Consider the following 14,496-nt stretch of genomic DNA (forward strand, 5'->3'; position numbering starts at 1 on the left):
TTCTTCTTCTTCTTCTTCTTCTTCTTCTTCTTCTTCTTCTTCTTCTTCTTCTTCTTCTTCTTCTTCTTCTTCTTTTTCTTCTTCTTCTCTCTCTCATCCTCCATCATACCTTCATCTCACACTGGTTGCTGAGTGCCCATGAGACCAGGTGCACACCCAGCCCCAGGGCCCACACCGAATCAAGGGGTCTTGCATTAGCTTGGCCCGGGGAGCCCAGCTGGAGTGCTGGCAGCTGGTCCAGCAACCCAGGCTGTCGGCATGTGCCTTCTGGAGCTCACTGTGAGCACTGTGTTGATTTTCACCACTTGTTGGGTGCTATTCCATCTGTCTGACACATTGCGCTTCCTTTCTGATCATGCTCCTACTCTGCTGGAAGTGAGGCTGCAGTCGTGGCACTATGATGCTTTTTACAGGTCTGCACAGGTCCTGAGTGGAATGTGACAGTCCCAGCCCCACTGACCACCAAGAGAAGCAAGTAAATTGTTGCTGTCCACCGTCCTCCATCTATTACCTTCTCCCTGTCAGTCGTCAAGGTACTGGGGACTGGGGTGGGAGGAAGAGAGCATAATGAGAGGGACAAAAGAAAGGCAAATATTGAATGTTCTCTCTCATCATGTGGAAACTAGATATTTAATTGCACATAAAAGGCAAGTAGGGCAACAGAGGTCAGGCTACGGCAGCTGAGATGACCATGCTGGCACCTGGGGGAGGTTGCAGAGTTGCTCATGGCGGTGTTGGAGGCCTAGCTACTCCACACCCCCCGCCATGAGCAAGGAGCTACTTGCAGGCATGTTGGTACACTGAGTCCAGGTCAGGTGTCAGGAACAGCCGAGTCTATTCAGGAAAAAGCTCACCCAGATCATTGTCTCAGCTCTACCCACGAAGCTCACTCCATGCTGATCATGTGGCCTCATCAGCATCTGAATCCGAGGAACCCCTTTCTGGAAGGATGCTCTTATTCTCTAGCTATCTCTTCTCAAGGGGAAGCTCAGCTCCCATTCTGTCTCTCACCCTCTTTGCTAATCTTGGGTACGTCCGTGAGGTTGCAAAGACCTTCTGAAGGCAGGCACCAGGTCTTACCATTTGTATACATATCACAGCACCTACCTAGCCCAGCTCACACTTGGTGTCATGCACTTCACAGGTGCCTGATTGATGCCTAGGAAATGAAACCCTGGGAGTGTTAGTGTACTCATAGCTGTACCCAGGGATGAATATGGCCAGGCCTGTAGTGTGGACTGCAGTGGGCTAGCCAGACCCTGCCCACATTCTGGGAACAATCTTCACCTGCCCGTGTGCCCATCACCCATACCCATCTTTCCAGCGCCCTCTCCATTCTGTGTTGCCCCAGGGGTTCCAAAGGCGGATGATTTCTTCCCAGCCCCTCTGGTACCGAATCTGTAAGGAAGAACAGAAAAAGCAACAGTCAGGGCTCTCTGGCCAAAGTCGGCAGAGAACTGAAGTATGAATGCAGCTGCTTTTACCTCCCAGGACTAATTTAACTCCTGACCTCATTTGGCTGCAGCCAGGAGAAAAATGAAAAGAAGAAAAAAAATCAATGTCTCTCTTGCCGCCTGCATGGAGCTGGAATGAGAGAGGGAGAGAGAAAGTGTAGCAGGGGATGAAAATGACCCTTGTTTTGCTCAGCCCCAGCAGGTGCAGGGGCAGCTCCATCATATTGGGTGTTGTCTCCTGGAGCTGGGTGAACTCAGATTTAACTGTGGACAGCTAGCATAGGCTGCTGCATTTGGCTGTAGTGGAGACAGCTTTGTGGTCCCCTGCTTCTTCTAATCCATCACACGATGGCATCTCCATCCCACCAGTACAGCCTGCCTCCCTAGCAGCAGACCTCTGGTGCCTATAGTACAGTATTGTGAGTGAGGAGTTTGATGTGGGTAAGAGACATCAGTGGAGCCGGGGTAGCCGAGGCTAGCCCTCTTCTATCAACATCTTACCCCTAACCAGACACGCCAGTCTCTGAGAAGGTGGCCTCTAACAGGCCTCCTTTCTCCGTCATCCCTGCCTCCAACCCTCAAGGTATTTATTACCTGTGCTCTTGCATTAGTTAAGGGCGGGGCCATGGAGATGTCAGAATAAACTGCAGCAAATCATCCAGCACACACTTCCGGGAGCCAGGAGCCCTCGGCCTGGAGAGGGGGACTGCAGCATGATTGAGTTGTAGCTGGGCTATTGATCCATGCTAATGCTGTCTAAGGAGATGGAAGACTTAGGGGAGGATGGAGCTGTCCACCGACTCCATTGCAGAGGCGGCTGAGAGACTAAACAGCTTATCACTGGACAAGGAGAAATTGTGGAGAGGCCCCAAGCTAACTTACTGTCAGTTCTTTGAGGTGGGTTCTTTTACAGTGCTTGTCTTGCAGGGGAAGAAACAGAATACCCACCAAGCAGGGGCATAAGAAACAGTCACCTGGTGTGCTGCAGAGAATAATGAGCCCCCCTGGGTGCCCAGTAGAGTCGGGGGCTCAGTTGGTCATGAGGAGGAACTATAGCCCATGATTCAGAGGGCTCAGAGTGAGGCTAAATGAGGCATGCAGATAAACACTCACCCCTTGGCCCAGGGGAGTTGCCGGCAGAGCTAGGTGCGTAATAAAAAATGCCAATTTCATTTATCTTCCTGTCTGTGTCCTGCCTGGAGGGAGGGTGAGGAGATTAAAGAGCATACTACATTTACAGGCTGCTTTAATCTTAGCACTTGTGGCTCAGAGTTATAGCCGTCTCGCTCCCCACGGGGAGAGAGACTCTAACAAACTCAAATCCCTGAGCCCGTGTGTCCTTTATGACCCTGACCAATTGATACGTAAGTAGGCTATAGCTAGGAGTGCCAAGTGATCTTCAGTGATCTGACCATTCTCTTCATTTTGGTCAGGTCTTGGTCTCAGCAAAGATGTCACTGGACAAGAGGTAGCCCGGGTTACCTATTCTAAATAGCAGCTCCTTCGATGTATTTTCTCTAGTGAATGCTAGCTCAATTGACTATTAATAGTTCCATGCCAGAAACTGTGGGGTCATTGTTAATGGTTGATTAAAACTAAGTAGCACTAATGCAGGCGCTCTCAAAGCCGTTAGCCTCTTCATGGACACTGCACCTGCAGAGGCAGAAATGGCGAGATGCATTCTAAAGATGTATCTGTTTTCAGAGAACATATCCTGAAGGTCTATTATTCTGTGATGGGACACCTGCTTAGAAAAGGAGGGCAGGACTATACAGGCCATGCAGTCCTGATCACTGTCATCCCTGAGCAGGTGCTCTGTTCAGACCATGCTCTCCTCCCATGCTCACCACAGATATCGCTAACCGACCACCGCTTTCTTTCTCCAAGTCTGTAAGCAATATCAAAGTCTTATCAACATAGAAACCCAGACAACATGGCTAAGTGACCACAGCTGCCACATGAGATAAAATCTATTTGCAAACCTGAGACTTGTGCACATCTGGGATAGTGGGGCTATAGGAAATGGAGCATCTACATATGTCCAGTGTGATGATAATATTGACTGTCTTCATCAACAATTCATGGAAGAGGTTGGGAAAGTAGGGCAGGGGATCTGATACACAATTCTAAGGACTGGAGTCTCAGCTACCATGACCTTGCTCATGGAAATGCCTTGTAGGCCTTTGTCTTATATTCTGTGATAGGGAAATAGCAACGTCATTTTCTCAGGCTAGGGCAAATGGATTCATTCATGCATTCAACTCCATCCATCCATTCCACAAGCGTTTATTAGATGCCAACTATCTTCAAGTATATTGATGCTGGGTTACCATTTTGGAAGCAGGTAGGGGACAGAATAAAGTCCCTCATGCTGTGAACTAGGATATGAAACAATGGGGCAACCGGCTTTAAGATGATGGATGGGAAAGATAGATTGGCACCAAAGAATTAGGACAAGTTGAGAAGGCCACAGAAGGTGCTTGAAATTCTGCGTTACCCAGGTCACAGGTACCTTTGGAAAATTTGCCTTGGAGTTTGGAACTCTGTCCTGTAGGGCATAGAAACCATGTTTGACTCAAGAGCAGTGGGAAATACGGTGTCAGGGACGCTGCAGGAAAACCCTTGGGAAGTTAGGAAATGTCACTGCACAGGTGTTTGATGACTTCAGATGCAAACTGGGGAGGCCAGGTGCCAGGCAGCTGTCTATCTCATAGGTCATCATCTTTGTGACCTTCAGAAACATGATTTTCCCATCATCCCTCAGATTCTTCATTTCAGAATGAAGATAGCTGGACTTTGGTAGTATTTTCTAGATGGATTATGCTGTATCCAGAAGTCACACACACACACATTTTTATTCATTTGCAGTCAGTTCTTCTATAGACTGCCGACCCCATCATGGAGTCCAGTTGGACCTGAACAGATAGAAACAGCTAGGAAATGGATTTCCCAGCCTCTTTCAGGACACTGTATGGCTGGAGTATTAAATGCAAGCTAATGGTATGTGTGTGTGTGTGTGTGTGTGTGTGTGTGTGTGTGTGTGTGTGTGTATGTGTGTGTGTGTGTTGGATGTCTTTTTTATTCTTGTCCACTATGGAGAACAAAGAATGGCCCCTGGCCTCATTCTTTTCCAAAGCTACAAGACAAAGGTACAGCATGCATCTTGAACTCACAGGTAGAATCCCCTGCTCTTTATGTCAGAGTTACCCCCATGACGATTTGAAGGAGAATGGTCCTCATAGGCTCATATATTTGAATGATTGGTCCTCAATTAGCTGAACTGTTTGGGAAGGATTAGGAGGTGTGGCCTTGCTGGAGGAGGTGTGTCACTGGGGGTGGGCTTTGAGGTTTCAAAAGATTACACCAGATTTGGTCTCTCCCTCCTGCCTGTGGATCAGGATGTAAAGTTCTCAGCACCATGCCTGTCTGATTCTTATCATGACGATCATGTTCTAACCCTCCAAAACTAAGCAAGTCCCAGTTAAATGCGTTTTTAATGAGTTACCTTAGTCACCGTGTCTCTTCACAGCAATGCAGCAGGGACTAAAAGACACCCACGACCCAGAATCATCTGCTTACATAAGAGAGAAATACATGCTCTCTTTTGTAAGTACCTGTAGTTTAGAGGACTTTTGTTCTATTGGTTTAGTTTTTATGTCACAAATGAAATGAGTTTCAGGGTCAAGTTTTCCCTAAAGTCAATTGAGTGATTCATTCTACCTCCCTTTGGAGTAGATCCCATCTCCATTATCACAGAGATTAAAAACAAACAAACAAACAAACATGGAGAGAAGTGTCCTGGAGAGAAGGACCCTAGGTACCATAACTTTGGAAAAGGAGTTGAGACTGCTGGAGCTATGGCAGGGTGAGAGGTAGGTACATGCTTTCCAGCCACTGGGCTTCCCACAGGCATCTGATTTGCTGGCTCCTGTAAGGAGGACCCCAGGGACCAGATCAGGCCAGCAGCTCAGCCTTACCTGTTCAGCTCCAGTCACTGTGTAGGCATGCTGGCTCACCAGTCCATTCTCCATCACCTCTGACTCTTCTGTCAGCTGTAGAAGGGAAAGAACAGAGTTCTTTGGAGACATACAAACAAACAAACAAACAAACAAAAAACATTCAGACAGCAGCTGAGCTAGTGAGCGCCACCCAGCAGGAAAGAGGTGTGTGTGTGTGTGTGTGTGTGTGTGTGTGTGTGAATGTGTGAGTTTATGAGTGTGTGTGTGACCCTTCCTAAGAGTTTAGAAGTGAAGGCTACTGAGTGAGAGGTCTCAGTGTTACATGCCCAGGAGCTACCTACCCCACTGACTCTGAAACTCACAGGACCTGAGGGCATGGGCTGTTTGCTCCACTGATCATTTGTCACAAGCAAGACATAGTGTAACACAGGTCATCAGGGTCTCCTGCCCTCAACAGCATTCCTCTGCGAGGGGAAGTGACTACTTGGCCAATGTTTAAGAGTACAGGAAGTGTCATGTAGACAGGGAGCCAGGTGCTTTAGAATAGACTCAAGTAATTTGGACGTTATGCAAATGATGAGGTCTGCTACTCCAATGACTGGCCAGAATCATAAATATAAAGAAAACACAGTGGAGCTACCACTAGCTACAGTTACTTTCTCCAACATTTGACAATCCTTCTGGTCACCCTGGCCCGCACGCTGCTCCTGCTCAGAAGGAAGCAATATGCGAGGATTGGGTGGCTGGCTGCATTAAATTGTGCACAGCACCCCATAGCTGTGTGACTTTGAAATGTTATGTAGTCTCTCTGAACTCATCTCTTCTTCTATGATGTGAGTTTGGAATCCCTATCTCAGAGGAAAGATACAGATTGAAATCTGTCTTCTCCCAAGTTAAGAGCTCTGGATGGATACTCTCGGGTGAAGAAAAACTCTCTGGGTACCAAGGAAGCCCCTATATACTCACCCCCTTTGGTGTGGCACAGGCCACCATGGAGCCTGCCTTGACTGCGTTCTTCACTGCCATCAGGAGATCAGAAGGGGAGGAGTGCAGGTTGACGATGGTAACCACTCCTCCTGTGAGGTCCACCAGGGCATCGGGAAGGTAGCCATAGTGTATTTTGGAATAGGAGCCAAGCAGCCTGGGAGGGGAAAGTCAGGTTATTCCTGGAGCAGGAGATTGCACATCAACCCTGTACATGTTTCCTAGATGAGGGACTTCTCCATCCGCAGGGACCCCCCCCCCCGCCCTCCCCAGGAGGAGCGAAGGGCAGGGCCAGCCAGCCTTTAGAAAATGTTGAATGCTACTTTTGATGAGAATCTGCGTTGTTGCTGTCTCCCTGGTCTGCAGACACAGAGAGCACTGATATGTGCAGGGCCACCCTAGGCCCAAAGTTGAACAAGACCTTATCCCCACTCACAATTCTGACCCCAAGTTCAGCCTGGCAATGAGCAGCATTTGTTTTCACTCTGGGAAAACTGATCCAGAGCTCTTGTTTATAATGCCACTCCTTTCCTTGTAAATTAGGAAGGGGAAAGGCTTTGGTGAAGGTGGCATAGGAAGAGATGAGTCTGGGCATACAGACCTGTTCTCTGGGCACCCATCCCACAGCCTTTGGCCTTCTACTTCCATGCCTGCACCTCAGAAATACCTGGCCTCATTGTCTCAGCCTTGCTTTCTTCCCGATTTTGCTTCAAACCCCAGCCTTTACTCATAATCTCCTGGATGTATGATGTCAGGGGGTGGCTTAGCACCTCTGAGCCTGTTTCGGGACCCCCCTCACATGTTATCCAGGTTCTATCCTTGGCTCTCCCTCACAAGCTCTCAATACTTGGAAGGAAAGTGAGCTTTTTCTCAGGTCCCCTTGCCTGCTTGTGGAGCAGGGTGTGTACATATGCCGAACTGAGTTAAAGTAGCATAAGGGGATGTGGGCAGCGCAGAGAAGAACCTCTGGCCTTGGCCAGCATCAGGAGGCACAGTGGTCTGTGTGTCTCCTCCCTGCTCCAGATATGTCTGTCCTCCACACCAGTGCTTGGCATCAGGACATAATCTCTTTAGAAGTGGCTGTCAATGGCCACAAATCAAGCTCTTTAACCTCCTAGGGCATCTATTTGCTACAAGAACAAATGGATAACCATGGGAGACAAAGGATGGACTGATCTCAGCCTAGGTGTCCTCGGCTCTGAGTTGAGCTTCATTCAGGTAAAGAGAATGTTAGGGGTATCCCAAGGGGGAAATCAGATTGGAGAGGCTTATAGGGCCATTAGATGGATGGACCTAGAAGGGTAGACAGTAGGGGTCGGGGAAGCTTGTGATCTCTGGAAGAAAGGTCACAATGGCATCACTAATGCTAGGGTCATAGGGTCAGACTCTCAGTGCAGTGAACTGTTGGTTCCTAAGCTACAGTCACGACAAAACATGAAGGACAGGAGACAGGGGTCTGTGGCCAGTCTTCTGGATGTAGGAGCCACACTTCTCTTTGTCCTTGCCAGATCCCAGGCATCTGTCTCTGACTGGCAAGCAGAGACAGCCTGTGACAAATGATGGTCATAGTCCCTGTCATGAGTCTTTTCTTCCACTATAAACTCAAATGAGAGTCTGGGTCTGGGTTCAGTCTTGCTGCTGCAAATATAACAAGGTATTTTGACTGGGAGACGACCCTTCCTCATCCTGTTCTTGGACTTTCCGCTAGACACAGCAGGATGGGCTGGGTCACACTGGGGACTTCAGAGACTCCTTTCTCACCCTATTTCTTCCTTGATCGCTCTCCTCCTAGAACCACATAGAATTATAGCAAAATCATGTTAGCAAATATGTGTTAAGCAGCCACTATGTCCCTGGTGTACATGCCAAAGGTGGCATAGAAAAACCTCTTATTATAGAAACCTACGGATCCACAGACCAAAAGGACAAATCTACAGGGACATCCGTGGGACATCTACCCACACTGTTTAAAATGAGTTCTGATGTTACCCCTCCCTGGCCTCCCTCTGACCTCAGGATCTGATTGATCTTAAAGTCTTTATCTCCACAGTGTTTGCTCAGTTGATGGCTCAGGTTCCCTTTGATCAGGGTTATCCCTGGCTACCTCTGAAGACTTGACTTTTTTTTTCTTTATTAATTACACTTTACTCACTTTGTATCCCCCCCCCCCCGTTCCCTTCCTCCCTCCTCCTGTCCCAATCCCTCCCTTCCTCCACCCTCTGAATGCATGCCCCTCCCCAAGTCCACTGATAGGGGAGGATCCCTTTTCCTTCCTTCTGATCCTAGTCAATTAGGTCTCATCAGGAGTGGCTGCCTTGTCCTCTTCTGTGGCCTGGTAATGCTGCTTCCCCCTCAGGGGGAGGTAATTAAAGAGCAGGCCAATTAGTTCATGTCAGAGACAGTCCCTGTTCCTATCACTTGTTACTATCACAATGGAACCCACTTGGATACTGAACTGCCATGGGCTACATCTGTGCAGGGGTCTTAGGTTATCTCCATGCATAGTCCTTGGTTGGAATAGCAGTCTCAGGAAAGACCCCTGTGCACAGATTTTTTGGTTCTGTTGCTCTCCTTATGGAGTTCCTGTCCTCTCCAGATCTTACTGTTTCTCACTTCTTTCCTAAGATTCCCTGCACTCTGCCCAAAGGTTGTCTCAGTATTTACATTGATAGTCTGCAGGGCAGAGCTTTTCAGAGGTCCTCTGTGTCAGGCTCCTGACTTGTTCCCTCTTTTCTCCTTCTTCTGATGGAACACTTGACTCTTAATGTCACGTCTTTACTGAGGACAGCAAAGCTCACAAAGAACCATTCCAGAGCCTTTCAGTGCTTCACCGCACTAGTCCTTCCTGCCTGTACCAAGGGTTCCTCCCAGCTCTACAGGATCCATGAGATGGTTGCTCCAGGAAAGCAACTGGGGGTTTTGACCCCTCTTCCCTGATGCACCTCATCTTGACAGCTCTGGGCTTCATCTGAGGTCTGTTAGGCACATTATTCTGCTGTCACCACAGAGATACCACCCACGGTGGAAGGGCACCCTCTCTACTCTGCCACAGCCAGGACTCCTCCTCCTGTCTTCCATAACCTTCTCTCAGTGTCTATCCTCCATGCCTGCAGAGCTTGTCTCAGTAGCAGTTGGACATTCTGACGAGGAGTTAGGTCTCTTCTTTGCAAAAGCAAGCTTATGGATCTCGCTGATGCTTCAGGAACATGGCAACTATTCTTAGCCCTCATTGCTGATAGGGAACAGGAGAGAAAGAGAGACAGAGACAGAGACAGAAACAGACAGAGAGATGGAGAGAGACTGAGAAACAGAGATAGAGTGATGGAGAGACAGGTAGACAGAGACATTCAGAGAGACAAATGTGCTCATTAGAGCTGTAACTAGGCCTTGTCGCCGAAACCCAGGAATTCTGAGAGCCTTGTCCTTATCCCTCTGCTTTAGCATCACCTCAACGAAATGACCATCTTCATGCTCAGATAGAATAGATGAACCCAGGTGTCTCAATCTGAGCCTGGCAGGAGACTGAATTACTGAAGTTCTTACCCACAGAGACACCACGCTGGCTGATACACAGCCTGCCACAGCTTGTCCCTGTCTCTTCAATTTCCAAACACAGATTGCTCTGCCTGACACTTGCCTGAACTGATTAATTTACTTCCAGACTCCCCGGCACAGTGATAAGTGGGAAATGGAAACAGACCATTTCCTTCCTTCCTTCCTTACGTGTTCACTGGGCTGTTTCCATGCCCTCAGAGGGACAGTGGCCTCTGCCACAGAAGGCTATTCTCTCCATGTTTCTGTGGTGTCCTGTTTCAGGCAACAAACCTGAAACAATACCAAGAGCTGACAATACCAAGAACTGGCAGGAAGAAAGTAACTGGGGGGGACGTCTCTTGGTCTCAGCTTGGTCTTGACTACTGTAGGACCTTGGACAAGTGATGTGCTCTCTCTGAGCCTTAGTTTTCTCATCCCTCACAGGAGGGAGGTCATGATGTTCACAGAGGCCTCAACCAGGCTCCGAAATGCTGGCCTTCACTTCTGCATTTGGTAATGTCCTCCTTGGGTGGGTGGGTGTGGAGGCAAAGCTTTTACACAGCTTTGATAGTCTGAAACACTTTATCCCCAGCTACATTTCTCCAGGTGGCAGAATGTGGGATTTGAGTCTATACTCCCATTTCTTTTCAAGCTGAATGATTGCTTTAGGTCGGCAGTTAATAAAATGGGGTCAAAGTCATCATTTCCATCCTCAAGCTTTCTAATTCTCCCAGTGAAACACCAGGCTACATAAGGGGGAAAAAATGAGGCCCAGAAGTGATAAGGGTGGGATCCTTCCTGGAAAGATAATGGCAATGTTTGTGTAAGTAGCTTAGAAGTGAATTAACTTCTCAGAACGCCTGCTCTGCTTCAACAGCCCTGGCTCTTACCTGGACTTCTTTCTCCAATGCAAACACACATCTCTTTCCAGCAATAGAAGGGAGAAACAACTTTAGTTTTTCACAAATTGTCTTAAGAAAGAAAGGAAGGAAGGAAGGAAGGAAGGAAGGGAGGGAGGGAGGGAGGGAGGGAGGGAGGAAGGAAGGAAGGAAGGAAGGAAGGAAGGAAGGAAGGAAGGAAAGAAAGAAAAACACAAAGAAGTCTGGAGGAACGTGTTCATCTAGATTGTGAATCTAGCCAGGCTGACGCCCCGCCACAAGGCGTCCCGAGCAGGTGACTAAGGGATTCAACTGCTTGTACCTATTGTCTTATGATGGCTTGGAGGTTCAGCTTTCTCATGTGTGAATGTGGACCTTCCAACTCTATGACCCTTCTATTCCTTTTCTCAAGGATGTGGGGTGCTTGGTGGTCTTTCACCTGTGAGCTATGACTCTGTGATTCCCTCTCCCCTCTGAAGCGTTGTTCTCTGTGTCTCTGCCCATGTAGTAGATGCTCTCCTCCATAGCTCTTGTTTACAGGACTCTGTGGCCACTGAGCCCTGGCCATGGTTGAGAAGGCCAGCAGGGACCCAATGTGACCTTGGCCAGTTAAACTGTCAGTTTCTGTAACAAGAACCTTATAAGGAACAGGAAATATGGTCAAAAGGAGGAGACTGAAGCGTGAAAGGGAGAAAGAGCAAGGCCACAAGGCCAAGCTCTGCCATGAGGTGCCAGGAAGCAGAGTGAAGGAAAGTGAAGTTAGTGGAGTGAGCAAAGATAAGATAGGAAGTCAGACAGGCTGCTGGGCTCTTTCCTTCCTTCATTCTTTCTTTCCTTCCTTCTTCCTTCTTTCCTTCCTTCTTCCTTCTTTCCTTCTTCCTTCTTTTCTTCCTTCCTCCTCTCCCCTCCCACCCTTTCTCCTTCCCTCTCTCCTTCCTTCCTTCCTTCCTTCCTTCCTTCCTTCCTTCTTTCCTTCTTCTCCCTCTAACCACAGTCCATTTCAGGATATTTAATCCTTAATGCTTTTTCTTCTGTATTCTTGTTAAATGCACATTGCAGTTAATGTAATTTCCATGTCCATAAATGCCTTTTTATTTTACTGCTCAGTGTTTCTTGCCCCTTTTCTTTGGAGCCCACACTATGAGGCTTAGCCTGGCATAGATTGCATCTGTGGCTTCTGGCTGCTGTGTGGCTGTCTATGGAGTCCAGCCACCCAATGGTACCTGTGTATCCTGGCATGGATTTTCATACCATATCCACAGTGCCTCTGGGATATGGTCTGTCCTCTAAGACTTCTTCTAGTTTTCTTGTGGGGTGTGACATGTGCTTGTGAATAATCTAAGAGTAGCAAAGTGGCCCTTAGAAAGTTGTCTTAGGGCATTTCCATCAGGGCTGTCTCTAATACCAGTCACTTGGCCTTACTTAGCTTTGACTTTTGCAGTCTGGGAACATTGAGGGATGCTGTCATACCTTACAATTTGCTTTTTTTTCCCCCTTTGGTTATTGTAAGAGTCTTTAGAATAGTGCCTTGCTCTGTGTAGATGTGTGTATGCATATCATTATACATATTCACTTAAACCAGACTGCTCAAGTGTCTGAGGCAGTGCCAAACACAGTGCCTGGCATATGGTAAAATGTTCGGTGGGCATCTGTTGAACAAAAAAACCCTTAAAGCCCAAAGAAAATATGTGAGCTGGGGTGCATGCAAATTCTGAGCTTGTCATGACTAGAAGTGGTCCCTGAACATCCTGTGTGAATTATAAGAAAGGAGTAAGTTCTGTTCATCTACCATCCCCCAAACAAATGAGATCTCATAGCAGCCACATAACACCCTCAGTTCCTGGACCACAGTTTAAAGTGTTTCACCAAAGCTTTTGTCTGTTTCCCTCTCACTGCCCCTACCCATTGCCCTTACCCATAACTCTCCCCTCACTGTAGAGTCCTACCCATCTTTCCATCTCCATTGAAATGTCAACTCTTTCAGAAACCTCAGCTCTCCTCTCTGTAGGCCAGAGAGTCAGGATTATTTCCTCATTTATCCCCCAATCAGATCATGAGCAGGATTTTCTATGAGCAGGATTATACTCTTCTAGTCGGTCCTTTGAATCTGCAGCCTTTGCACCCACAATTAAACCAACCGTGGATTGAAAATGTTGGAAACAAATTTTGTCAATACTGAGCATGAGCAAATATCCATTGTTATTATTTCCTAAACAATACAGTATAATAATTATTTACATAGGCTTTATATCACGTTAGATATTATATGTGGCATACACAATATATGTAGTTTACATGTAAATACTATTCCATTTTACATAAGGATCTTGAGCATCATGACTTGTGATATCCATAGGAGGGTCCTTCAGATGTAAAGGACAACTATATTTCATCTGGATTCTTATATCTGCCTATATTTCATGTTACATGGACCTAGAGCTGTCTGTCCCACAGCTCACTGTGTGTCTGCGGGTCCCTCATCACAGCCCCGGGACCAAACCTTGCATTTGGCAATTACTTACAGAGATTGTTTTGCTGGGTGATAAGGGTTCTGATGCTCAAATGGACATTTATTTGCTTGTTTTTAGACAAGGTCTCACTATGTAGCTTTGGCTGGCCTGGACCTCACTTTGTAGACCAAGCTGGCTACAAAGATCTGCCTACTTCAGCTTCCCAATGCAGGGATCAAAGGTGTGGGCCACCACACCCAGGACATCGCTTGCATTCAGAAGAGATACTTTGAGCTGCAGGGCCAGCTGGCAGGAGGCATCGGTGAGGGCAAGACACAGGACAGGCAGAGCCAGGATTGAAACTGGGCTGCAAGGCTTGCCCACACTTACTTGGCATAGGCTTTCTCCATCAGGCAGGGCCAAAATTCCTGGTTGCCTCTTCGAGGATGCACAAAGAGGAATTTCTTGCCTATGACAGGCAAGCGGTCATCAACCACTACTTCCACCCACTGGCCACACTGCCAGAACTGGAAGAAAGACAAGGATATGCCTTAGTATAGCCAGGGAAGGAGGGAGTTTCTGTAACTTTCTGACCTAAGCCAAGACAGAGTTGGTGGCATGACTTTCATGACCCAATAACAAACTCCATCTAGTGCAAATTCCCAGCTCAAGGGGCAAATGCATGTCACCTTCAGTGGTAAAGTAAAAAAACGAGGCACAAATCAAGAAAACAAGGCAAGTAGCACGGGGATATCCAGGCAGGGAAGAAATATGTGTAGGGTCTACTTTGGCTTTGCAATTAACTATAGCCTTATTTCGATATATCTTGTGTGTATTTCAAATAGACAGGAGGCTCCAGATCTATCTTGCACAGGCAGGGCAGCAGGGGGAGCATATGTTAAATAAGAAGAGTGGCAGATGCAGGGCTGAGACAGAGCAGGACAGCCGAGCTGGAGATGAGGGCTCCAGGAAGGAAGCAGGCAGGCATACTGCAATGCACCTCAAATGATGAAGACAGAATGGGCGAACGCCTGGAGGCAGAACAACGTGGCTGGCTCAGGAGGACCGAGGAGTGACAGCCTAACTCTGGCCCTTCTGTCCTCATGTCACGCTGGCCTTGCTCTTATAATAGAGAAATGAAAAGTGCCTGGCGCTCTTACTGCTAAGAGCACAAATGAGCCAGCTGTTCCTCTCCAACACAGACTGCTTTCATCTTTAGTATTCAACTCTAAGTGGT

At 47.6% G+C, this 14,496-nt stretch overlaps 1 protein-coding gene across 1 annotated transcript in view; it reads right to left on the reverse strand.

The window, feature by feature from the left end:
* Nucleotides 1-14,496, reverse strand: part of Capn13 (calpain 13) — a 70,848-nt gene that overhangs the window by 36,733 nt on the left and 19,619 nt on the right. The window contains exons 4-7 of the mRNA XM_055627404.1: nucleotides 13,650-13,786; nucleotides 6,380-6,554; nucleotides 5,432-5,506; nucleotides 1,313-1,398 (exon numbers count right to left, since the gene is read on the reverse strand). Coding sequence (XP_055483379.1) covers nucleotides 1,313-1,398; nucleotides 5,432-5,506; nucleotides 6,380-6,554; nucleotides 13,650-13,786 — 473 coding nt within the window. The remainder of the gene's footprint in view (nucleotides 1-1,312; nucleotides 1,399-5,431; nucleotides 5,507-6,379; nucleotides 6,555-13,649; nucleotides 13,787-14,496) is intronic.

This window comes from Psammomys obesus, unplaced genomic scaffold (assembly GCF_907164565.1).
Source record: "Psammomys obesus unplaced genomic scaffold, mPsaObe1.curated_primary_1811, whole genome shotgun sequence".
Classification (NCBI taxonomy): Eukaryota; Metazoa; Chordata; class Mammalia; order Rodentia; family Muridae; genus Psammomys; species Psammomys obesus.